The sequence below is a fragment of the Pristiophorus japonicus genome, chromosome 13 (assembly GCF_044704955.1).
Source record: "Pristiophorus japonicus isolate sPriJap1 chromosome 13, sPriJap1.hap1, whole genome shotgun sequence".
Lineage (NCBI taxonomy): Eukaryota > Metazoa > Chordata > Chondrichthyes > Pristiophoridae > Pristiophorus > Pristiophorus japonicus.
The window spans coordinates 111,803,559-111,830,712 of record NC_091989.1 but is presented as its reverse complement, the minus strand read 5'-3'; the positions used below and the strand labels follow the sequence as shown (position 1 = coordinate 111,830,712).

Sequence of the window (27,154 nt, the reverse complement as noted above, 5' to 3'; positions counted from 1 at the left end):
TCAAACGTTTCAGCATGAGTCCCACTTTGTTCAGACGATGTAGGACTTCTTCAAGATTGTTCAGATGTTCAGTATATCGCGACCTGTGATCAGAATGTCGTCTTGAAACACGACAGTTCTAGGAACGGACTTCAGTAGACTCTCCACATTCCTCTGAAATATGGTTGCAGCCGAACGAATTCCAAAAGGACACCTGTTCTAGACAAACAGTCCTTTATGGGTGTTGATGCAGGTGAGTTTCTTCGAAGTGCCAACATGCTGCTGTGTCATGTAGGCCAACGTCAGATCTAGCTTAGTGAACGACTTTCCACCAGCTAGCATGGCGAGCAGGTCATCAGCCTTCGGTAACGGATACTGATCCTGTTTCAAAAATCGGTTAATCGTAACCTTGTAGTTTCCACAGATCCTGACAGTGCCAATCACTCTTCAACACAGGAACAATAGGACAGGCCCACTCGTTAAACTTGACCGGTGATATGACCCCTTCACATTGGAGTCTGTCAAGCTCAATTTCAACCTTCTCCCTCATCATGTAAGGAACAGACTGAGCTTTATGATAAACAGGCCTTGCATCGGAATCCAGGTGAATCTGCACCTTGGCTCCAGTAAATTTACCAATTCCCGGTTCAAACAAAGAAGGAAACTTCTTCCACACTTGAGCACACTTGACATCATTCCAGTTCAGCTTGATTTTCTCGAGCCAATTCCTGCCGAACAGGGTTGGACCATTACCTGGGACAATCCATAATGGTAGATCTTGAATCACACCATCATATGACACCTTGACTACTGCACTGCCAATCACCGGTATGAGTTCCTTCGTGTAAGTACTCAACTTGGCATTGACTGGACTCAGCTTAGGCTTCATAGCCTCAGTGTCCCACAGCTTGTCAAATGTCCTTTGGCTCATTATCGACTGACTCATACCCGTGTCCAGCTCCATTGATACAGGCACGCCATTCAGCTTCACATTAACAATTATCTGCTGGCTCTTTGCCAAGAACGAATACAGACCATACACTTCCTGCTCGGGTTGTGTATCCGGGCCAGCACTGGGCTGGTCATCATCAACAATGTGATGAGCAGCAGCACGCTTGCTCAGTTGTGGGCACATTTTCTGAAGATGCCTCACTTTCGAACAGCCATTACAGGAGTACTGTTTAAACCGACACTACTGAGGCCGATGATTGCCCCACAACACCAACAGGGTGAAATCAGATTCGTACCAGTTGGCATACTCTAAGCAGCTACAGATTTCACATAAACAGTCGAGTAGGCCCTGCCATAAGCAGCTCTGCCAGAAGACGACACAATCTTGTTTACAGTACCTACCGTGGAGTTCCGACTCTTCGATGATATCTGCCTCAAATTATCATCAGTCGTCATGCATGCCTGGGCAGTCGCGATGGCCTTTTTCAAATCCAGTTTCTCTTCGGCCAACAACTTCCGAAGAATCACATCGTGGTTGATGCCTATTATGAAGAAATCTCTCAACATGTCTTCCAACATGTTCCCGAACTTACAATGCTCAGCAAGAGATCATAGGTCGGTGACGAATCCCGACACATCCTGGCCCTCAGCACGAACATGCGGATAGAAGCGATAGCGTGAGATGATCCCCACTTTTGGTTTAAGATGGTCACACACCAAAACACACAAATCCTCGTACTCTTTGTCCGTTGGACGTAAAGGCGAGAGAAGGTTCTTCATGAGGCCGTAAACTTTCTGACCACAAACAGTGAGGAAAACCGCCCTGCGCCAAACTGTGTCAGCCTCTCCCTCCATTTTGTTGGCCAGAAAATATTGATCCAGGCGGTCAACGAAATCCGCCCAATCCTCGCCATCCACGAATTTGTGAAGAATTCCAATAGTGTCCATTGTACATGCGAAGGTTCTTAATTTACCTCATCGCCAAATGTAATGACTCAAGAGACTTGTTATTGTAAACTGCGTCAGGTGTAAACCTGATCCATCTTTTTCCGTGCCCAACGTACCCGCGTGACCTAGTACCCATGTTTATATACACCCGTGACCGTGCACACGTGCATACAGCCAAATGATCTCCGACAGTAGCGCCCTCTGGTGTCTGGTGATCCCAGGCATCATACATAACAGACAGCCAGCACGCGGGCAGCATAAGTGATGAGTCACAGAGCATGGGTGGACAGCAGCAGGAAGCCGCTTGCCAGCAGATAAGGTCACCTCCCTCTCCAGCTGCTGAGGCAAACCAGATCACCACAGCCCAGCTTTTAAGAGAAGCTTGCTTCTGAGTGTGTGTGATTGGGGGTCATTGAAGGATCTGTCCAGAAACTCCCAACAAATGACAGCAAGCATGAAAGAATCCAGCAGCAATTCCAGGGCCACCTGCAGTGCAGCCCCACACAGCAGAGGCCGCAATGACAGCTCAAACGCTTGGCTCAAGTGGAGCATAAACGTGGCATGGACTGGTTGGGCCAAATGGCCTATTTCTGTGCCGTATATCCGATATAATTCTATGATCCGGGCTTTGTGCCGCACCATCATTACATCACTGGGATAAACGCACACAAGAAAAGAAATAGACGGGACTGCTAAGTGCTTAAGCGGACAACAGGAAATGGGTAAATGGCAGCGGTAATTTATAGATTTGTGTACACAGACACCTAAATCGCTTTGCTCATTCACAGCTCCTAATCTCTCACCATTATGGAAATATTCCAATTCATCTTTCTCACATCCAAAGTGGATGACTGCACACTTCCCCACATTGAACTCCATCTACCATGGGTTAGCCAACTCACTTAGTCCATCTTTGTCCCTTGTAACAGGGGTAATTCCACAATCTGACACTTCCAATGGGGAGCAGCACTCAGCGGAAGCACACCTTGAGAAACCTACTATTATTATATTACTGCCTGCACTCTAAGTGACAACCACCATCCCCGCTTCTATTCTGTAACATCTGGGCCTATGTAGCTCTTCTAGTTCCAGTATTCATTTTCTCTCATATATACTGCTCAATATACCCCTCGCTCTTGCTACATTTAATCCTCTCTCACTGCACAAGGCAAGGTCATCTATATGAGTCTAATTCAGGTGAAGACTGTCCTGTCTAAACAGAATCCTTTGCCTCAGACATAAACTTTGTTTTCCAAAATATAACCTTATCTGGAAGAGAGAACACTCCAGATAGCAAATTGGTGAAAAGGACAATTTAGGATGAGCATGGCTTTACTAGAAACCAACAGATCAGCTGGCTCTTCAGTTCCAGGAGTATTGAAGTGGGTAAGAGAATGGAAAGGGGAATCCTCTATTTGTGGATGGAAAAGAGAAGGATAGGAACAGAAAACCTACAACTTAATTATAGATGTCCAACAGGTAACAGCGATTAGAAACTTCTGAGCAGGAAATAAGAAAGTGACAAATCAACAGCGGACAGTTTGTAAAGAAACAGGGAATACAATCTATTCTTAATTCAAAGCTATTATTTGTTTGAAAAAAATGTGATTAATCAGTGTAAAGTCCTTACACAATACCACAAATCCACACGGGGCACATTCTATGGTCAAGGTCACTCTGTGACCTGCACCTTTATTCACAGGACCAAGAAGTGATGACCCTGAGTGGGACCTCCCGTTATATACCTGGATGACCAGGTGAGGAGTGTCTCCCACAAGTTCACCCCCTGTGGTCAATGTGTGTATTTCTCAAGTGTACACAGTATTGCAGTGTTGTTACATGAAGATTACATACATGACATCACCACCCCCCCCAACGTCTTCTTGGGATCACAGATTAAGTCTTTCGGGTGGTCTGCGCTCCCTCGTGGAGCGCCGCAGTTGGGGCTCTGGCTGTTGAGCCTTGGCCTGCGTGTCTGACCCCTGTGGTGATTCTGGCCTGTTCGGGCTGACCGCAGGGACTGTGCATGCTGCTGAATGTTCTTGTTGCTCGTTCACTGGCGGTGGTGTGAATACTGTAGTGTCTCTGCACCTTGTTACAAACTCACACGAGGTATGGATATATCAGACACGGTCATTCTGTGACCTTCACTTTATTTCCAGGACTGAAAAGTGCGGATTCTGGGTGGGACCTCCCCTTTTATGCCTGGAAGCCCAGGTGAGGAGCTCACTCCCTGTGGTCAGGGTGTGCATTACAAGGGTACAGGTACAGTATGCATGAGTTACAGTTACATACTTATAGTCATTGCAAGATGGTGAAATACATGACATCACCTCCCCCCTTAGGTCTTTTAGTTTCAGAGGTTAAGTCTATCGGGTGGTCGGCGCTCTCTCGTGGTGCGCCGCAGTTGTGGCTCTGGTGGCTGAGCCTCAGCACGCGTCTTTGTCACTTGAAGTGATTCCGGCCTATCTGGGCTGGCCACAGGGACTGTGCATGCTGAGCGCTGTCTTTGTTGCTCGTGCGCTGGCAGTGGTGTGGGTGCTATCTCATCATGCTCTTCTTCCGGTTCCTCCGTGTCTGCACTGAACCTTGTCTTTAATGTTCCAAGTGTTTGCGGTATATCTGCCCATTGTTTAGTCTGACCAGCATGATCCTGTTTCCGTCTTTGCCAATTACGGCGCCCTCAAGCCATTTGGGTCCAAAAGCATGGTTAAGAACAAATACCGGGTCATCTATTTCTATACACCTCCCCCTTGAGTTTCGATCATGGAGCTCGGTTTGGGACTGGCGCTTGCCCTCAACAATGTCTGCCAGGGCTGGGTGAATGAGGGACAGCCGCGTCTTGAGTGTGCGTTTCATGAGGAGTTCCGTTGGCGGGACTCCCGTGAGCAAGTGCGGCCGAGACCTGTAGGACAGCAGGAAGCGCGATGGGCGGTACTGAAGGGAGGGTCCTTGGATGCGTAGCATGCCCTGCTTTATGACTTGGACCGCCGTTCCGCTTGGCCATTGGAGGCCAGCTTGAACGGCGCTGTCCAGACGTGCTTGATCCCATTGCCCGACATAAACTCCTGGAATTCATGGCTGGTAAAACACGGGCCATTATCGCTGACCAGGATGTCTGGCAAGCCGTGGGTTGCGAAAACCGTACGCAGACTCTCCACAGTGATGGATGCCATGCACGAGTTCAATATGATGCACTCGATCCACTTCGAGTATGCATCGACAACGATCAGGAACATTTTTCCCATGAACGGGCCCGCATAGTCCACGTGAATACGTGACCATGGCCTTGTGGGGCAGGGCCACGGGCAGAGTGGGGCCTCCCTGGGGCATTGCCAGCTGGTCACACGTCGTGCACCTGCGAACCCAGTGTTCCAGGTCTGAGTCAATCCCCGGCCACCACACGTGTGACCGGGCAATGGCCTTCATTAACACGATGCCAGGGTGCTCGCTGTGGAGTTCCCTGATGAACGCTTCCCTTCCTTTCTGGGGCATGACTACCTGGCTGCCCCATAACAGGCAGTCGGCTTGGACGGAGAGTTCATCCATCCGTCTCTGAACGACCTGACTTCCTCGGGGCATGCCCTGTGTGCAGGCACCCAATCCCCAGTCAGGACACATTTCTTTATCATGGATAGGAGGGGGTCCCTGTTGGTCCAGAGTTTGATCTGGCGGGCTGTGATGGGGGAGCCTGCAGTGTCAAAAGCCTCAACGGCCATGACCATCTCAGCGCTCTGCTCTGACGCCCCCTCGGTGGTGGCCAGTGGGAGACTGCTGAACGCGTCAGCGCAATTTTCGGTGCCTGGCCGGTGCCATATGGTGTAGTCATACACAGCCAGCGTGAGGGCCCATCGCTGTATGCGAACTGATGCATTAGCATTGACAGCCTTGCTGTCGGACAACAGGGATGTTAACGGCTTGTGGTCTGTCTCGAGCTCGAACCGTCTACCGAAAAGTGACTGGTGCATCTTTTTCACACCGCACACACACGTGAGTGCCTCCTTCTCGACCATGCCGTATCCACGCTCTGCCTGGGAGAGCGACCTGGAGGTGTAAGCCACCGGTTGGAGTCAGCCGTCATCGTTACCCTGCAGCAAAACACACCCAACCCCGTAGGATGACGCATCGCATGTTAAAACTAGTTTTTTACAGGGGTCATACAAAGTCAACAGTTTGTTGGAACACAGCAGGTTCCTCGCCTTATTGAAAGCCTGTTCTTGACAATCCCCCCAAAGATCATTCACAACCTTTACGGAGGAGCATGTAACGGCTCCAACAATGTGCTTAAGTTCGGCAGGAAGTTCCCAAAATAATTCAAGTCTCAGGAATGATCGCAACTCCAACATGTTGACGGGCCTGCGCGCCCGGCGAATCGCCTCAGTTTTTGATTCAGTGGGCCGGACCCCATCTGCGGCAACCCTCCTGCCCAGGAACTCAACATCTGGGGCCAAAAACACGCACTTGACCTTTTTCAGCCGCAGGCCTACCTGTTCCAATCGGCGTAGCACCTCCTCCAGGTTGCGCAGGTATTCCTCAGTGTCTCGACCCGTTATAAGGACGTCGTCTTGGAACACGATCGTTCCAGGGATGGACTTGAGCAAGCTTTCCATGTTTGGCTGAAAGATAGTCGCTGCCAAACGAATGCCAAACGGGCACCTATTGTAAACAAATGATCCTTTGTGTGTCGTGATGGTCATCAGAAACTTGGATTCTTCAGCCAGGTCCTGAGTCATGTAGGCCGAAGTGAGGTCCAGCTTCGTGAACAGCTTACCACCTGCCAGCATGGCAAAAAGGTCCTCCGCTCTCGGGAGTGGGTATTGGTCTTGCAGCGACACTCGGTTGATGGTGGCTTTGTAGTCGCCACAAATCCTAACCGAGCTATCTGCTTTGAGGACAGGAACAATGGGACTTGCCCAGTCGCTGAATTCAATGGGCAAAATTATGCCCTCTCTGAGCAGCCTGTCCAGTTCACTTTCAATTTTTTCACGCATCATGTATGGCACCGTTCTGGCTTTGTGGTGCACTGGTCTGGCATCCGGAGTGATGTGTATCACTACTTTGGTGCCCTTGAACATTCCGACACTGGGTTGAAAGAGTGACTCAAATTTTTGCAATACCTGCGAGCATGAACTTCGGTCCACGGATGAAATGGCGTGCACATCCCCCCATTTCCAATTCATCTCAGCTAGCCAACTCCTCCCCAAGAGCGCGGGGCCATTTCCAGGAACAATCCAGAGTGGCAGCTGGTTCTGTAATCCATTATGTGTTACCACCAAGTTTGCACTGCCCAGCACTGGGATAATCTCTTTGCTGAACGTATGTAGCTGCGTCTCAATGCGTTCCAATTTGGGCCTGCTAGCTCTGTGTGACCTTAGTCTCTCAAATTGTTGGGCGCTCATAAGGGACTGGCTAGCTCCGATATCCAGCTCCATGTGCACTGGGATGCCATTCAGTAAGACTTTCATCATCATGTGTGGCGTTTTTGTGTATGAACTGTGGACGTCGGCCACATGAACTCTCTGAACTTCAGCATCCATGGTTGTTCCCCAGGCCTCATCCTGCATTTCAGACCCCTCGTCTGGTTCGTCTGTCTCACAGACTAGCCTCGCTATTGCCTTTTTGCACATCCTGGCCAGGTGTCCCTTGACATTACAAATCCTACAGGTGTAAAGTTGGAACCTGCAGATTTTTGCAGTGTATCTGCCCCCACATTTCCAACACGAGCTGAGATTGCTGTTAACAAAAGGGCTATTCCCAGGCATTCCTCTCTGATGGCTCGTTTGGCTGTTTCTAAGCACTCTGATGGAGGGTGTTAATTGTCCCATCACAGGATTGTTCCTCGTAATGGCATGAATTGCCGATCTCCTTTCCATTGTCCCTGTTGCAGGCCCACCCTGGAGTTAGTTGATGCCTGGACGATGTCAAATTGCTCTTGCCTGCCTGTGGGGTTCTGTGTCCTTTTTACAACATTAACTCCCTGGTTCAACGCAACATTGAAACCAGGGCTGTGTGCGTAAATTAGCTTGGTCTCCTCTTCCCCTGTCATGAAGGTCTGAGCTATCAACGCTGTCCCTTCTAAAGTCAAATCCTTAGTCTTTATGAGCTTCCAGAAAATGTCTGCATGATTAATGCCCTCGATGAAAAAGTCCCTTAACATCTCCCCACTGCAGGCATCGGAGAACTTACAGAGACTGGCCAAACGGCGCAGTTCCGCCACGAAGTCCGAGATGTTTTGACCCTCCCAACGCCGGTGAGAGTAGAACCGGTGCCGGACCATGTATATGCTACTTGCCAGTTTGAGATGCTCACTGATCAGCTGGCTGAGCTCTTCGAAAGACTTGTCCGCTGGCTTTTGGGGTATGAACAGGTCTTTCATCAGCGCATACGTCTGTGGACCACAGCTGGTCAGTAGATGCGCCCTCCGCTTGTCAACCGCTGCCTCTTCCAGCCAGTCCTTTGTGACAAAGCTCTGCTGGAGTCTTTCCACAAAGTCGTTCCAGTCCTCACCCACATAGTAGCGTTCCTCTGTGCCACCGGTGGCCATCCTCGTGGTTCAGTCATTCCCGATTCTCGTCGCCAGATGTAGTGTCTCTGCACCTTGTTACAAACTCACACGAGGCATGGATATATCAGATACGGTCACTCTGAGACCTTCACTTTATTTCCAGGACTGAAGAGCGCTGATCCTGGGTGGGACCTCCCCTTTTATACCTGGAAGCCCAGGTGAGGAGCTCACTCCCTGTGGTCAGGGTGTGCATTACAAGGGTACAGGTACAGTATGCATGAGTTACAGTTACATACTTATAGTCATTGCAAGATGGTGAAATAGATGACAAATACCATCTCATGATCTTCCTCAGGTTCCTCAGAGTCCATGCTGAAACTTTTTTTTACTTGGTCCAGATGCTTGCGGCATATCTGCTCATTGTTAAGTTTAATCACGATGACCCTATCCCCCTCTTTGTCTATTACAGTACCTTCAAACCATTTGGGCCCCAAAGCGTGATTGAGAACAAATACGGGGTCACCAATTTCTATACATCTCCCCCTTGAATTACGGTCATGGTACTCATTTTGGGACTGTCGCTTGCCTTTAACAATGTCGGATAAGACAGGATGAATGAGGGACAGCCGAGTTTTGAGTGTACGTTTCATAAGGAGCACCGCAGGCGGGACCCCTGTGAGCGAGTGCGGTCGGGACCTATAGGCCAGCAGGAGGCGCGATAGGCGGCATTGAAGGGAGGGACCTTGAATCCTGAGTATGCCTTGTTTTATGATTTGGACCGCACGTTCCGCTTGGCCATTGGAGGCCGACTTAAGCGGTGCTGTCCCGACATGGTTGATGCCATTACCCAGCATAAACTCCCGGAATTCGTAGCTAGTGAAACATGGGCCATTATCGCTTACAAGGATGTCCGGCAAACCATGGGTCGCAAAGACCGCACGTCGAATCTCCACAGTGGTGGATGTCGTGCACGAATTCAAAATGATGCACGCGATCCATTTCGAATACGCATCAACCACGATGAGAAACATTTTCCCCATGAAGGGGCCCACGTAGTCTAAGTCAATGCGTGACCATGGCCTGGTGGGCCAGGGCCACGGGCTGAGTGGGGCCTCCCTGGGGGCATTTCCCAGCTGAGCACACGTCGTGCACCTGCGAACACAGTGTTCCAGGTCTGAATCAATTCCCGGCTACTAAACGTGTGACCGGGCAATGGCCTTCATCAGCACGATGTCTGGGTGCTCGCTGCGGAGTTCCCTGATGAAAGCTTCCCTGCCTCTCTGGGGCATGACTACCCGGCTGCCCCATAGTAGGCAGTCGGCTTGGATGGAGAGCTCATCCATCCGCCTGTGAAACGGTCTGACCTCCTCAGGGCATGCTCCATGTGCGGGCGCTCAATCCCCAGTCAGGACACATCTCTTAATCAAAGATAGGAGGGATCTCTGTTGGTCCAGATTTTGATCTGGCGAACTGTGATGGGGGAGCCTGCGCTGTCAAAGGCATCAATGGCCATGACCATCTCAGCGCTTTGCTCCGTTGCCCCCTCAGTGGTGGCCAGTGGAAGCCTGCTGAGTGCATCAGCACAATTTTCAGTGCCCGGCCGGTGCCGGATGGTGTAGTCATATACAGCCAGCGTGAGAGCCCATCGCTGTATGCGAGCTGACGCTTTGGCATTGACAACCTTGCTGTCTGACAACAGGGATGTTAACGGCTTGTAGTCCGTTTCTAATTCGAACCTCCTGCCAAAAAGGTACTGGTGCATCTTTTTCACCCCATAGACACATGCGAGTGCTTCCTTCTCAACCATCCCATATCCACGTTCTGCTTGAGAGAGCAACCTGGAGGCATAAGCCACAGGTTGGAGTTGCCCCTCAACATTGCACTGCTGCAACACGCACCCAATCCCATAGGACGATGCATCACATGTCAGAACCAATTTCTTACAGGGGTTGTACAGGGTCAACAACCTATTTGAACAGAGTAAGCTACGCGCCCGATTGAAAGCACATTCTTGACAGACCCCACAAAACCAATCGCAATCCTTACGCAGGAGCACATGTACCGGCTCCAACAATGTGCTTAAGTTCGGCAAAAAGTTCCTGAAATAGTTCAAGAGTCCCAGAAATGAACGCAACTCTGATGTGTTGCAGGGCCTGGGCGCTCGTCGAATCGCCTCTGTTTTGGATTCGGTAGGCCGAATCCCGTCTGCAGCAATCCTCCTGCCCAGAAACTCGACTTCGCAAGCCAAAAACACACACTTAGGTTTCTTGAGTCACAGGCCTACCCGGTCCAGTCGGCGTAGCACCTCTTCCAGGTTATGGAGGTGTTCCTCAGTGTCCCAACCCATGATGAGGTTATCGTCCTGGAATACGATCGTTCCAGGAATGGATTTGAGCAGGCTTTCCATGTTTCTTTGAAAGATCGCGGCCGCTGATCGAATGCCAAATGGGCACCTGTTATAAACAAACAGTCCCTTGTGTGTGGTGATTGTGGTCAGTAGTTTGGATTCGTCGGCCAGTTCTTGGGTCATGTAGGCTGAAGTGAGATCCAACTTGGTGAACAGCTTGCCGCCTGCCAGCGTGGCAAAAAGATCCTCCGCTCTTGGAAGCTGGTATTGGTCTTGTAGGGACACCAGGTTAATAGTGGCCTTGTAGTCGCCACAGATCCTGACCGAGCCATCCGTTTTTAGGGCGGGAACAATGGGGCTCGCCCAGTCGCTGAATTCAACGGGCGAGATGATGCCCTCTCTCAGCAAACGGTCCAATTCGCTTTCAATTTTCTCCCGCATCACATATGGCACAGCTCTGGCTTTGTGGTGCACTGGTCTGGCGTCCGGGGTGATGTGAATCACTACTTTGATAGCTTTGAACGTCCCAACGGCAGGTTGGAATAGTGACTCAAATTGCTGTAGGACCAATGAGCATGAACTTTGCTCCACAGATGACACTGCGTGCACATCCTCCCATTTCCAGTTCATCTCAGCTAACCGGCTCCTCCTCAACAGTGTGGGACCATTGCCCGGGACAATCCAGAGCGGCAGCCGATTCACTGATCCATTGTGTGTGAGAGCCAACATTGCACTGCCTAGCACTGGAACGATTTCTTTGGTGTACGTCCGTAGTTGAGTCTCAATGCGTTCCAGTTTGGGTCTGCTGGCTTTGAGTGGCCATAGCTTTTCGTATTGTTGAACGCTCATGAGTGACTGGCTGGCCCCCGTGTCCAGCTCCATGCGTACCGGGATGCCGTTTAATAGGACCTTCATCATCATAGGTAGCATTTTGGTATATGAGCTGTGAATGTTTGCGACATGAACCCGCTGAACTTCAGCGTCCATTGATTTGCCCCACGCGTCATCCTGCCTCGCAGACCCCTCTTCTGGTCCAGTGAGGTTACAATTTCTGTCGGCAAACTGTTGAAACCTCCAAGTCCTTGCAGCATGTCTGCCCCCACACCTCCAGCATGAACTGAGATTCCCATTGTTGTGAACAAAAGAGCTGTTACCAGGCATTCCTCGCTGATTGTCCCTTTGACTGCTCTTGAGCACCCTGTTAGTTGGTGTCAATGGTCCCATTCCAGAACGCATTGTCCACTGGGATGGCATAAATGTCCGTTCAGCCTGCCATTGTCTGTGTTGAAAACTTGTTCTGGGGTCTATTGCTGCCTGGGGTGTGTCGAACTGCCCTTGCCTGCCTGCTGGGCTCTGAGTCGCGTTTATGATATTGACCCCCTAATCCACATTGGAGTCAGAGTTGCGTGCGTATATTATCTTGGTTTCCTCCTCCCCCACCATAAAAGTCTGAGCCAGCAACGCCACCGCTTCCAAGGTCAAGTCCTTGGTCTCGATTAACTTTCTGAAAATCCCGACATGACCGATGCCCTCAATAAAGAAATCCCTTAGCATCTCCCCCCTGCAGGCGTCTGTGAATTTACAGAGGCTGGCCAAGCGCCGGAGATCCGCAACGAAGTCCGGTATACTCTGTCCTTCCTGACGTCAGTGGGTATAAAATCTGTGTCGGGCCATGTGTATGCTGCTCGTCGGTTTGAGGTGCTCACTGATTAGCTTGCTGAGTTCTTCAAAAGTTTTGTCCGCCGGCTTCTCGGGTGCTAGCAGGTCTTTCATGAGCACGTAAGTCTTAGATCCACAGCTGGTCAGTAGATGAGCCCTTCGCTTGTCAGCCGCTGCATCTCACAGCCAGTCCTTCGTGACAAAGCTCTGCTGAAGCCTCTCAATGAAATCGTCCCAATCCTCACCAACACAGTACCGTTCCTCTGTGCTACCGGTGGCCATTCTCGTGGGTCGTTGATTCCCGTTTCTCGTCGCCACTGTAAAGTCCTTACACAATACCACAAATCCATGAGGCACATTCTATGGACAAGGTCATTCCAAGACCTGAACCTTTAGTCACAGGACCAAGAAGTGATGACCCTGTGTGGAACCTCCCTTTCTATACCTGGATGACCAGGTGAGGAGTGTCTCCCACAAGTTCATCCCCTGTGGTCAATGTGTGCATTTCTCAAGTATATGCAGTACTGCAGTGTTGTTACATGAAGGTTACATACATGACAATCAGCAAATGCAAATTATGCAATGTTAATAAAACAGCGCAGCAAAACACTACAGGAACACCATTAAATACCATAAAACATCAAATCAATTATTTAAATGAATGTGATTGAAACCCCAAGAACTGTACAAGGTGTACAATGCAAAGTTCAGTCATTTTGTGAAACATCTGTGATTATGGTTTGCTTCTTGCTGACAGCACATTTATCAACAAAATTGTTGTTTCTATTTGCAAACATACGAAAAATGACCAACAGGAAAAGACCAGCTGGTCCATCGAGCATGTCACATAGAGTCACATTGAAAATGATCATTATGATTGATCCCCAAGGCTCCCACCCACCAGCAACTATGTAGTGAAATGTTCCATTGAGACATTTAGCTTAGTTATCAGTCAATTCCTCAGCAACCTTTCACAATTGAGACTGGTTTCTCTCTCCGTCTGCTCGCTGGATCCACATATTTGAGTCTTTTTCTCACTCCCAGTTTCTGCTGCCGTTCTTTTTTCTCCACTCATGCTAATGCAAACTCTGATGCTAATTCACTGATTGATTTTTTTTCCCACCTTGTGACGCTGGGTGCACGTTTGCTGGAAGTGAGTGGCATCTGCGTCATCGTCATGTGACTTGCATGTGACCTCCCTTTGTTCGCCCTCGCTCCTGTGTGTGTCGGTTGGGCTGCAGACACATGGGGCTCTTGCAACTCCTATGAGTTAACTTGTTATTTTATATGCTTAATTAAACATTGATACTCTGTCTAGCAATGCATGGCTAAGCCTACTATTTGAAGAGATATCGAGACACACACGAGTATTTTTCATTGATGAAAAATGGTGCTGTGCGTGGGTACAGCTGGTTAAAAAAGGCCCATTTCATTAGCATTAAAGATGTACTTAGGTTTATAAGAAGATAACATTTCTGGAATTGGTATCAGGCATCCAGTTGCTGATGCTCTCTGTGAGAACATCACTTGCCTCCCCATGTATGGGCGTGGACGAGATTATACAACTGTTTTTAAAGTGGCCGATCCATGATGCTGAAACAGAATTAGTTCCAAATTCTTCAGTGAACTCACTCGCATTTCCCTGCACAACGAGGTTGGACAGCCGTGGAAGATTAGCCTGCTTGAACAAGCTCAACAAATCTGATTGGACATTGGGACAAACTGAAGTGCACGTCCTCTTCCTTTGGCTGCAGAAGGTCTGCTGGCAGTCAGCACCGACTCTCCTTGTTGTTTTGGGTAGGTGGAGAGGGTGGTGGGAGGGATGTTACCACAACTTTCTTCATTTCTCCAGGGCGCTCCTCCACATATTTGATGATCCTCTACTTCTGGCTGGCCATACTCCCCAAACTGCTTTGCCTCCGCCTGATGATGCAGTGTATCCACTGGGAGAAGCTGTGACGCCTCGGCACCTGATGTTGATCATGGAGTTGAATTCGAATAAAGTGCAGAATACTCTGTTCAGAGCCCACTTGTGGTGGGAATATGCATTAGAATCAAGAGGTTTGAACTAAGGAACACATTTTCAATGCATTTTCACGGGTCGCATTTTTGTGCAATACTGATTGAAATTAACTTAATTTGAACAAAGCTGTTTTGAGTTAAAAGAAATAGATTGTTTTCATTTGTGGGGAAACTCAAACTGGATGACCAATATCTGCAGAACAAATTATAGAAGCACAGAGAAACAGAAAGACCAGCAATGAATCTGCTGAATTCTAGTGTCTGAGATTTCTAAAACACGCCCTATCGAAACATCATCTATTCAACTATTTTAATGTCAAACTTTAAATCAAATGCCCCCTTATTAAAGGGGAAGTAGAACCGACAAATTAACAAATGAAACTTTGAAAAACTAAGGTCAAATTAAAATTTGGTTGCCAGGGGTGATGATCCACTCTAGTCTCTCCGGCGTACCAATGGACACCGAGTGCTCCATCTCCACGGACATCTCCTGGCGCCATCATCTATTCAACTATTTTAATTGTGCATTTAAACAAATGTCCCCTGCAAGGCGGGGGGTCACACTCCAAAATACAGTTTATCCCAGTGCCCCTTATTTTCTGTTTTTGTTTTGAGGGCACCAATACACAAATTATACAAGTGCCCCCTGGCTAAAAGCAGGGGTGTGGGGCGGGCACTAAAACAGGTAAATTAAACAAATTAAACTTTAGATAATAAAATCAAATTAAAATTTGGTTGCCGGGGTGATGATGCACTCCAGTCCCTCCGGTGCCCACCTCTCACGGAAGGCTGCGAGCGTACCGGTGAATACCGCATGCTCCATCTCCAGGGACACCCTAGCACCATCATCTATTCAACACTTTACTCAAGCAAGCTGTTAACACTTACTTGACTGAAATGCTGGCATTACATTCCTCCAGGATGCCATTCACAATTAGCACAGCATAACGAGCATCAGTTAGAGTAAATGTGCTTTGAGTTGTGAGTTGAGTCAGTTTGTCGTTCTGTTTTATGCAATCAGACCATGGTGTTTCTAAATGAAAAGACAGTGAAAGTGATTAGGGACCTTTAGCAGATGTTTTGAAACAAGTATAAGTATTTTGAGTGTGAAGGAATAATTTAAAGGGCAAGACCTGCACCAACAGCATCTCTGGGAGGAATTTAACCTCCAAGGGTGGGTGGGTTGAAATGAATATAGAGAAAGTAACAGTAGTCCCATCTGATTAACCCTTTGCTAACAGGATGTCCCAAAATGCTTTGAATGCTAATTATTTAAATTTTTGTTATTGTTATGGAGGCAAATGTGGTAGCCAACAAGGTCTAGCTTCAGTTCATAGCATCTGCGTGTTCACCTAAGCAAAGTGACTTCTGCACTGAGCACAAATATAAAGTATCCACAGAGAGCCCAAAACAGACCAGAGTCCTTTAAAGAAAATCTCACCATATGTGAGAATGATCAAATATCTGCCTGTCCTGGAGTTGGCCACAATCCTTCATCAGATCTAAAATTACAATGCTGCTGCCATTGTACCATTACCCTGTATTTAGCTTTATTCTTTCACACAGATAAAATGGGGTCCTAGTGTTACCTTTCTCTAATGCTCCACCCAAGCAGAGAGACTCCGAATTTTAATATCTTCAGTCTTGTAACTTGATCCAAGTCTTATTGTCTAACTTTCCTAATATTTATTTTTTGATTATTCTAATCATTGTAGCCATTATTTATTTTGATAACTTGCTGTGGTCTCAGCCTAATGAAAGGCACATTGGGAGAAACAGAAACAATTCAAGTCTGGGAGAATGAGAGCGTTGGGCTCCGACAGTAAATCACTTGTGGTACTGACAGAAGACAGGGACATTAGGCCCTGAGCTCTGGTCTTGCCATGTGGCGAAAGCCAGGACTAAGATTCTTTATCTGTTGCTTTTTGGGGTCAATACTTCAATTAAACGGCTTCACAACAAAACTAATTACATGTTCATAAAGATTAAATATTAGTCTGGTTAGAATAGTCAAATTGAACTCTAGCTGGACAGGAACCAATATTCCTTTAACACTGTGAGTACTTTTTCCTAAGGAATATAATCTCAAGGTTAAAGAAACACATATTTCAGAATCTGTGTTTAGAGCCATCGATTCCTTTCACTACACAGGCCAGTAAATGAATTGTTCAGTGATATTTAATTTTTTTTTTCAGAATTAAGGTTTTGCTTTCAGTGGTTTTTGCAGCTTAAATAACATAGCCCAGGCTTTCCATGTCCTCCTCCGATTGACTGGGGGACATCTCCAAGGAGTGGCACTCTGCCCTCCATGAAGCTGTTCCCCTGACCACAGCCTCTGACCTCTGACCTCAGCATCATTAGCATACTGGAGGTATCCCTGCCTCCACCGAGAAATCCTGCGGAAAAGACACCATAGTTTTGATATGGCAGTCTTCGGGAGTCTGCACAACATTAAAATACCTCTGTGCTGCTTACAAAATGATTGATTTTTAACCCCTTCCTCCAACCGTGAACTTTGAATGCCTGGGCCGAACTGGCAGTCCTTGTATCCTTGAAATGGCAGGAAACATGGTGCAGGCTACAATTCTCTCATTTGTGTAGTCTTTATATATTGCCATCCATGCCATCAATATATGTGCAGGAATATTCTGGGCTGAGTGGACCAACCCCTCTGGGAAATGGTTGGGTGGGTGTTGGGGAGAGGGTGCACAGAGGTGGGACAGGGAACAGCACATCGCTGCACACATTTTGTCCCCACCTGCCGTGGATCCACCAAAACATTGGCAGGGGGAGAGGCACAGAAAGTCTGGGCCTATATGTCGGTTTTATTCTTCATCTATTAGAAATCTTAAGTTTTTTCAAATGTAAGAGAGATTCACAATGTGTAATTTTTTCTACTTACCACATGCTCCTTCAGATCCAGTAAATTCTAAATAAGATGCATTTTCAATGTGAACAGGACTGAAGTGTGATCCATTTATATAAATAATATCATTCAGCAACGGTGAATTATTGCTTGAAGTGCTTCCGGTAAGAATGAAATTTTGACAACATTTCCAGTTAGTGGACATGGCAGTTGAATACGACTTAACGACATCACCACGAGTTATGAACAGTTTGCCAACGTGTCCTTTCCAAGTGATGCAGACATCTGACAAACCATCGGGTGTAGTTGTTGCAATATCTTCCGTACAGATTGGTGGGCCATTCTCAATGAGACGAGCTTTTATTCGTAAGCCTGCTTGGTTTATGGACACATTCAATGAACAGGGGCCGGGGCCAGGCTCAATATGGTGATGAGACTTATTAATGCTGTGGTGTAGGTACCCACAAAATGTAAATTCAGCTCCAAATACCACTGCAAATATAATCACACGATAAACATTAATCAACCTCAGGAAAAGACATTGAGAGCTTCCTCGGGGGTTCTCCCAATCAATCACTGTGACTTTAGGCAAAGATCGACAAAATCCCAGATAAATTGCATGACCAGGATGTCCACCATAATTATGGCAGCCAATCAGGAGATGCCTGGCAACAGCAAGTACCTTGTTGTGTTTCAGCTATTTATGGTATTTCAGTTACAGGGAAAATCCATTTTGTGATCAATTTAACTTGCAAATACCATTCTAACGTAACATAAGGTTATATATAAATTTAAATATATATATTTTATTAATATCAAAATTGTTCCAAGAATAGCGGTACAAATCATTTAACGCACAACAGATAATTTAGAGGATCGAAAGTAATATTAAAATCACTGTATACTATCTAACAATTTTCATTTAAAACTACATTCAACTAGATATCGTCCTTGGGTCAGTGGTAGCACTCTCACCTTTTGAGTCGGAAAGTTGTTGGTTCAAGCACCATTCCAGAGACCTGACCACATAAAGTAAGCTGACATTTCATTGCAGTACTGCGGGAGAGCAGCATTCTCTGAGGTGCTGCATTTCAGAGAGACATTAAGCCTAATCCTCATCTCGCCTGGATAGTGTGGCGGTCCCAATCTGCGGGAGAACACCAGCGGCAGGTCGGGGCCATAAAAGGCGAGCGACGAGCGGCCCCTGGACAGCGTGGTGGCATACCACTCCAGGGAGCAACGTGAGTTGGTGCAAGAGGGCGACAGCAGTGAAGAGGGATACTGGATTGGATGTCACCAAGGTCCAGGTCGGTGATTGGAGTGTGGGCAGGTACAGAGGGCGCAGCGAGGTTGGGACGAAGGAGCGGCAAGAGATCATGGAGCGACGTGATCGGGGCCCAGGAGAGGTGTGAGTTTGGGGCCCAGCATAGGCGAGGGCCCTGGAGCAGCACGGGCCTGCCCACACTGCGATATATGTATGCACTCGATCCGTGCAGCAGAGCTGGTCTCCAGTCGTCTTGGTTAATCCTTGCCACAGGACCAAAACCTAGCTCTGTCAAGCCCGTGTGGTGGTTGGTGTGGAACAGCCACCACACGTTAAAAAAAATCCACGCACAGGCATCTTCCGCCCTTCAACATATAGTTCGTGACCTGGAATATCAGATCCTTCTTTGAAACACCTGTGAACTCATCCCTTTTTGATGTGGAAGCAAGTCATCCTCGTTACGAGGGTCCGCCGAAGAAGAAAAGTCCTCGCCTGCCGTCTCAGGTGGGCGCAAACCATAAATGGCATTATTTGAAGACGAGCAGGGCAGTTCTCCCCACTGTCCTGGTTAACATTTATCCCTCAACCAACCTCACTAAAACTAGGTTACCTGGTCATTTTTGTTGGCTGTAAAGTATTTTGGGACATCCTGAGAACGTAAAAGGTGCCATATAAACTGAAGTTCTTTCTTTCCTTTAGGTTCAGTAACAATGAATACGTTTCAGGCTCTAAGGGGGAATCTTATGAAACTGTCCTCCTGATGTGGAACATGTGCCCCCTCAGTTTTCAGTCTGTCAGAAGTGTGTGTGCAAATTCCAAACCTGCTCCCAGTAGGTGCAGCTGCAAATCCTTTAAAGCCATATCCAACACCCAATTACAATGATTTTATGACATTCAGGATATGAAAGATGCTAGAAATACTACATACTGTGAAAACTATAAACATCCAGTTGAATTAAAATCTCAATTATTTACAGATTCTGCATCATCATCATAGACAATCCCTCGGAATCGAGGAAGACTTGCTTCCATTCCTGAAGTGAATTCTTTGGTGGCTGAACAGTCCAATATGAGAGCCACAGACTCTGTCACAGGTGGGACAGACATTCGTTGAGGGAAGGGGTGGGTGGGACTGGTTTGCCGCATGCTCCTTCCGCTGCCTACGCATGATCTCTTCACGCTCTCAGCGTTGAGACTTGAAGAGCTCAACGGCCTCCCGGATGCACTTTCTCCACCTAAGGCGGTCTTCGGCCAGGTACTCCCAGGTGTCAGTGGTGATGTCGCACTTTATCAGGGTGGCTATGAGGGAGTCCTTATAATGTTTCCGCTGCCCACCTTTGGCTCGTTTGCCATGAGGGAGCTCCGCATACAGCATTTGCTGAGGGAGTCTCGTGTCTAGCATGCAAACTATGTGGCCTGCCCAGCGAAGCTGATTGAGTGTGGTCAGTGCTTCAATGCTGGGGATGTTAGCTGGTCGAGGACACTGATGTTGGTGCCTGTCCTCCCAGGGGATTGAACAGATTGTGCACATAAGGACCAATTCACCTATCCCAGCTGAAATGGCACCAGGGCCAATATGCTCCCACAAGTCTTTGCACCATTGAAGTGCCCAGCTGACATTACCACATTGTGCGAGGTCACCTCTTCAATATAATTATAATACGTTCCCTATGGACTGTGGAGGAGCTAACTGGAGGTCAGGTTTCAGCATTCATCACAACTCTTGTGAACAGTCATCTATTGAGATCAAGCTCTTCAGACAATTCGAGATTAGTGCAATTCTACCTTTAAATTTGGATTTGAGGGCAGCAGTGGTGTGAACTGTCAATAAATTTAAGATTTTGGGAACCAGGAGCCAATGCAGGTCAGTGGGAACAGGGGTGTTGGGGAAAAGCAGGACTTGCCCTGGATGGGATACCAGTGGCAGGATTTTGGATGAGCTGAAGTCTATAAAGGGTGCAGGATGGGAGGCAGACCAGGAGAGATTTCTAGTGATCAAGTCTGAAGTTTCAGCAGCAGATGACCTGAGGTAGAAGCAGAGGTGGGCGATGTTGCTGAGGTAGAAGTTGGCAGTCTTTGTGATGGTGAGGATATGGGTTCAGAATCTCGGCTCAAACAGCACAGCAAAGTTCTTAGCAATCTGCTTCAGCTTCAGACAGTGGGTAATGAGAGGCTGGAGCCAGTGACGAGGGCAAGAAGCTAGTGACAGGGGCCGAAGTCAGGGTCTTTGATCTTCCCAACATTTAAATGGAAGAATTTGTTACTCATCCGAGACAGGATGCTGGACAAGCGATCTGGCAAAGCAAAGGCAGTGGAGGGGTCAGGAGGGCAAAGCAGCATTGTTACTTTAATATGTTAGTTTGATGAAATGAGCTGGATTGAAACTTTGCCCTCAAAGACAAAAGAGTGTTTAAAAAGTGTGCAATGCTTCCTCCTCCTGCCTTGTCTGTTCACTTTCTCAGTCTGAGCCTGTCAGAAAGAAGAAACTCAGGGGCCTAAATTGGATAATGCCTGAAAACAGGCACGAGGATCGGGTTGCACAATTTACCGGCACCCATTGAAAGTCGCGCAGGCAGCACGCAAAATCCATGCTGCTGCTCATTACCATGATTACAGCTCTGAGCACAGCGTTAAACGCACTGCTGGTTGGCTCAGAGCTCAACAGGGGGCCCAATATTGCATGGAGTAGGCTCTCTATTTAATGGTGGTTTGCAGAGTGAAAGGCTGTCTGCACATCTTAAAGGGGAAGTGCTTTGTTACAGGAATACCTCATTGTGACTGGAGCTGGAGTAATATCTCAGCAGAGGAGAGAAAGGTCACCTCGGTTCTCTAACACAGCTCTGAAGGCCTTGGTGCAGGAGGTCTACTGGAGGAGACAGGTCCTTTACCCACAGGCGGGGCAGGAGGCCTTCCAGACACACTGCGAAGGAGTGGAAGGAGATTGCAGAAACCGTTAATGCTAACAGTGTTGCCCCCAGGCTGTCTATCCAGTGCCGAAAGAAGTTTAATGACCTCAAGGTCAATGAATGCATCTCCAAATGCCCTATCCCACTAACTGCACCACTAGCCTCACACACTGCTCAGTGTACGACACCCCCATCACTCACCTACCAACAATATCTAGCAATCACCACTCATAGCTCACAATCATAGCTTCACCTCACCCTCACTGGAGTTTCAAAGAATGAGAGGTGATCTTATTGAAATATATAAGATTCTGAGGGGGCTTGACAGGGTAGATGCTGAGAGGATGTTTCCCCTCGTCGGGGAATCTAGAATTAGGGGGCATAGTGTAGTGTCCTTACACACTACTATAAATTCATACGAGGCACATTCTGCAGACAAGGTCACTCTGTGACCTGAACCTTTATTCACAGGACCAAGAAGTGATGACCCTGCATGGGACCTCCCTTTATACACCTGGATGACCAGGTGAGGAGTGTCTCCCACAAGTTCACCCCCTGTGGTCAAGGTGTGCATTTCTTCGGTGTATACAGTATGCAGTGTTGTTACATGATGGTTACAGTTACATGAAGGTTATATACATGACACATAGTTTCAGAATAAGGGGCTGCCCATTTAAAATGGAGATGAGGATAAATTTCTTCTCTCAGAGGGTCTTAAATCTTTGGAATTCTCTACCCTAGAGAGCTATGGAGGGTGAGTCGTTGAATACATTCAAGGCGGAAAGAGACAGATTTTTGAATTACACGGGACTCAAGGGTTATAGGGAGCAAGCAGGGAAGCGGAGTTGAGGCCAAGATCAGATCAGCCGTGATCTTATTGAATGGCGAAGCAGGCTCGAGGGGCCAAATGGCCTATTCCTGCTCCTATTTCTTATGTTCTCACACACTTACCCAACCACTGCTGCAAGTCTTACACCCACATTGCACACAATGCCAGCTATTGAACCATGACCGGCACATCATCCAAACACATTGCACCACGCTCACTGACACACTTCCCTTTATCTTTCAGGCCGAGGTGGCTCACAACCGGTGCGAGCTTGAACAAACAGGCTGGGGGGCAAGCACGGCTGCAGAACCTGACTCAGCTGGAGGAGACCCTGCTGGAGATCATTGGAGGGTGCGTCACTGAGGCCTGGCAATCGGTGAGGCTACAAGCATTGATGATGATGGTATGCTCATACCTGATCCTTCTTCTCACATCACACTTCCCCCTCATCCATAGAAACATAGAAACATAGAAAATAGGTGCAGGAGTAGGCCATTCGGCCCTTCTAGCCTGCACCGCCATTCAATGAGTTCATGGCTGAACATGCAACTTCAGTACCCCATTCCTGCTTTCTCGCCATACCCCTTGATCCCCCTAGTAGTAAGGACTTCATCTAACTCCTTTTTGAATATATTTAGTGAATTGGCCTCAACAACTTTCTGTGGTCGAGGATTCCACAGGTTCACCACTCTCTGGGTGAAGAAGTTTCTCCTCATCTCGGTCAAAATGGCTTACCCCTTATCCTTAGACTGGTTCTGGACTTCCCCAACATTGGGAACATTCTTCCTGTATCTAACCTGTCTAAACCCATCAGAATTTTAAACGTTTCGATGAGGACCCCCCTCATTCTTCTGAACTCCAGTGAATACAAGCCCAGTTTTTCTTGATCAGTCAGTCCGGCCATCCCGGGAATCAGTCTGGTGAACCTTCGCTGCACTCCCTCAATAGCAAGAATGTTCTTCCTCAAGTTATGAGACCAAAACTGCACACAATACTCCAGGTGTGGCCTCACCAAGGCCCTGTACAACTGTAGCAACACCTCCCTGCCCCTGTACTCAAATCCCCTCGCTATGAAGGCCAACATGCCATTTATTTGCTTTCTTAACCGCCTGCTGTACCTGCATGCCAACCTTCAATGACTGATGTACCATGACACCCAGGTCTCGTTGCACCTCCCCTTTTCCTAATCTGGCACCATTCAGATAATAGTCTGTCTCTCTGTTTTTACCACCAAAGTGGATAACCTCACATTTATCCACATTATACTTCATCTGCCATGCATTTGCCCACTCACCTAACCTATCCAAGTCACTCTGCAGCCTCATAGCATCCTCCTCGCAGCTCACACTGCCACCCAACTTAGTGTCATCCGCAAATTTGGAGATACTACATTTAATCCCCTCGTCTAAATCATTAATGTACAGTGTAAACAGCTGGGGCCCCAGCACAGAACCTTGCGGTACCCCACTAGTCACTGCCTGCCATTCTGAAAAGTACCCATTTACTCCTACTCTTTGCTTCCTGTCTGACAACCAGTTCTCAATCCATGTCAGCACACTACCCCCAATCCCATGTGCTTTAACTTTGCACATTAATCTCTTGTGTGGGACCTTGTCAAAAGCCTTCTGCAAGTCCAAATATACCACATCAACTGGTTCTCCCTTGTCCACTCGACTGGAAACATCCTCAAAAAATTCCAGAAGATTTGTCAAGCATGATTTCCCTTTCACAAATCCATGCTGACTTGGACCTATCATGTCACCTCTTTCCAAATGCACTGCTATGACATCCTTAATAATTGATTCCATCATGTTACCCACTACTGAGGTCAGGCTGACCGGTCTATAATTCCGTTTTCTCTCTCCCTCCTTTTTTAAATAGTGGGGTTACATTGGCTACCCTCCACTCGATAGGAACTGATCCAGAGTCAATGGAATGTTGGAAAATGACTGTCAATGCATCTGCTATTTCCAAGGCCACCTCCTTAAGGACTCTGGGATGCAGTCCATCAGGCGCTGGGGATTTATCAGCCTTCAATCCCATCAATTTCCCCAACACAATTTCCCTCAGTTCCTCCTCCTTACTAGACCCTCTGATACCTCTTATATCCTGAAGGTTGTTTGTGTCCTCCTTAATGAATACTGAACCAAAGTACTTGTTCAATTGGTCTGTCATTTCTTTGTTTCCCGTTATGACTTCCCCTGATTCTGACTGCAGGGGACCTACGTTTGTCTCTACTAACCTTTTTCTCTTTACATATCTATAGAAACTTTTGCAATCCGTCTTAATGTTCCCTGCAAGCTTCTTCTCGTACTCCATTGTCCCTGCCCTAATCAAACCCTTTGTCCTCCTCTGCTGAGTTCTAAATTTTGTTCCAATCCCCGGGTTCGCTGCTATTTCTGGCCAATTTGTATGCCACTTCCTTGGCTTTAATACTATCCCTGATTTCCCTTGATAGCCACGGTTGAGCCACCTTCCCTTTTTTATTTTTACGCCAGACAGGAATGTACAATTGTTGTAATTCATCCATGCGGTCTCTAAATGTCTGCCATTGCCCATCCACAGTCAACCCCTTAAGTATCATTTGCCAATCTATCCTAGCCAATTCACGCCTCATACCTTCAAAGTTACCCTTCTTTAAGTTCTGGACCATGGTCTCTGAATTAACTGTTTCATTCTCCATCCTAATGCAGAATTCCACCATATTATGGTAACTCTTCCCCAAGGGGCCTCGCACAACGAGATTGCTAATTAATCCTCTCTCATTACACAACACCCAGTCTAAGATGGCCTCCCCCCTAGTTGGTTCCTCAACATATTGGTCTAGAAAACCATCCCTTATGCACTCCAGGAAATCCTCCTCCACCGTATTGCTTCCAGTTTGGTTAGCCCAATCTATGTGCATATTAAAGTCACCCATTATAACTGCTGCACCTTTATTGCATGCACCCCTAATTTCCTGTTTGATGCCCTCCCCAACATCACTACTACTGTTTGGAGGTCTGTACACAACTCCCACTAACGTTTTTTGCCCTTTGGTGTTGTGCAGTTCTACCCATATAGATTCCACATCATCCAAGCTAATGTCCTTCCTAACTATTGCATTAATCTCCTCTTTAACCAGCAATGCTACCCCACCTCCATTTCCTTTTATTCTATCCTTCCTGAATGTTGAATAACCCTGGATGTTGAGTTCCCAGCCCTGATCATCCTGGAGCCACGTCGCTGTAATCCCAATCATATCATATTTGTTAACATCTATTTGCACAGTTAATTCATCCACCTTATTACGGATACTCCTTCCATTAAGACACAAAGCATTCAGGCTTGTTTTTTTAACACCCTTTGTCCTTTTAGAATTTTGCTGTACAGTGGCCCTTTTTGTTCTTTGCCTTGGGTTTCTCTGTCCTCCACTCTTGCTTTTCTTCCTTCGATCTTTTGCTTCTGCCCCCATTCTACTTCCCTCTGTCTCCCGGCATAGGTTCCCATTCCCCTGCCATATTAGTTTAACCCCTCCCCAACAACATGAGCAAACACTCCCCCAGGACATTGGTTCCGGTCCTGCCCAGGTGCAGACCGTCCGGTTTGTACTGGTCCCACCTCCCCCAGAACCGGTTCCAATATCCCAGGAATTTGAATCCCTCCCTTCTGCACCACTCCTCAAGCCACATATTCATCTGAGCTATCTTACTATTACTACTCTGATTAGCACGTGGCACTGGCAGCAATCCTGAGATTATTACCTTTGAGGTCCTACTTTTTAATTTAGCTCCTAGCTCCCTAAATTCGTCTTGTAGAACATCATCCCATTTTTTTACCTATATCGTTGGTACTTATGTGCACCATGACAACTGGCTGTTTACCCTGCCCCTTCAAAATGTTCAACCTAGTGAACCTTCTCTGAACTTCCTCCAAAGCAAGTATATCCTTTCTTAAATATGGAAACCAAAACTGCATGCAGTATTCCAGGTGTGGCCTCACCAATACCCTGTACAGCTGTAACAAGACTTCCCTGCTTTTATACTCCATCCCCTATGCAATAAAGGCCAAGATTCCACTGGCTTTCCTGATCACTTGCTGAACCTGCATACCACCCCCCTGAGTTTCATGCCCAAGTACCCCCAGGTTCCGCTGTACAGCAGCACTTTGCAATCTTTCTCCATTTAAATAATAACTTGCTCTTTGATTTTTTTCTGCCTAAGTGCATGACCTCACCCTTTCCAACATTATACTCCATATGCCACATTCTTGCCCACTCACTTGGCTTGTCTATGTCCTCCTGCAGCTTCTTTATGGCCTCCTAACGCATTGCCCTTCCTCCCATCTTTATATCATCGGCAAACTTAGCTTCGTTACACTCAGTCCCCTCTTCCAAGTCGTTAATATAGATTGTAAATAGTTGGGGTCCCAGCCCTGATCCCTGCGGCACCCCACTCATTACTAATTGCCAACCAGAGAATGAACCATTTATCCCAACTCTCTGATTTCTGTTTGTCAGCCAATCTTCTATCCATGCTAATATATTACCCCCAACCCCGTGAACTTTTATCTTGTGCAGTAATCTTTTGTGTGGCACCTTGTCAAATGCCTTCTGGAAGTCCAAATACACCACATCCACTGGTTCCCCTTTATCCACCCTGTTCGTTATATCCTTAAAGAATTCCAGCAGATCTGTCAAACATGACTTCCCCTTCATAAATCCATGCTGATTTGCCTGATCAAATTTTGCTTTTCCAAATGTCCTGTTACTGCTTCTTTAATAATGGACTCCAACATTTTCCCAAACACAGATGTTAGGCTAACTGGTCTATAGTTTCCTGCTTTTTGTCTGCCTCCTTTTTTGAATCGGGGCATTACATTTGCAGTTTTCCAAGCTGC

At 47.4% G+C, this 27,154-nt stretch overlaps 1 protein-coding gene across 1 annotated transcript in view; it reads right to left on the bottom strand.

The window, feature by feature from the left end:
- Nucleotides 1–27,154, bottom strand: part of LOC139278171 (uncharacterized) — a 166,231-nt gene that overhangs the window by 119,449 nt on the left and 19,628 nt on the right. Inside the window, exons 3-4 of the mRNA XM_070896825.1 lie at nt 17,314–17,769; nt 15,300–15,444 (exon numbers count right to left, since the gene is read on the bottom strand). Of these exons, the coding sequence (XP_070752926.1) occupies nt 15,300–15,444; nt 17,314–17,769 (601 nt within the window). The remainder of the gene's footprint in view (nt 1–15,299; nt 15,445–17,313; nt 17,770–27,154) is intronic.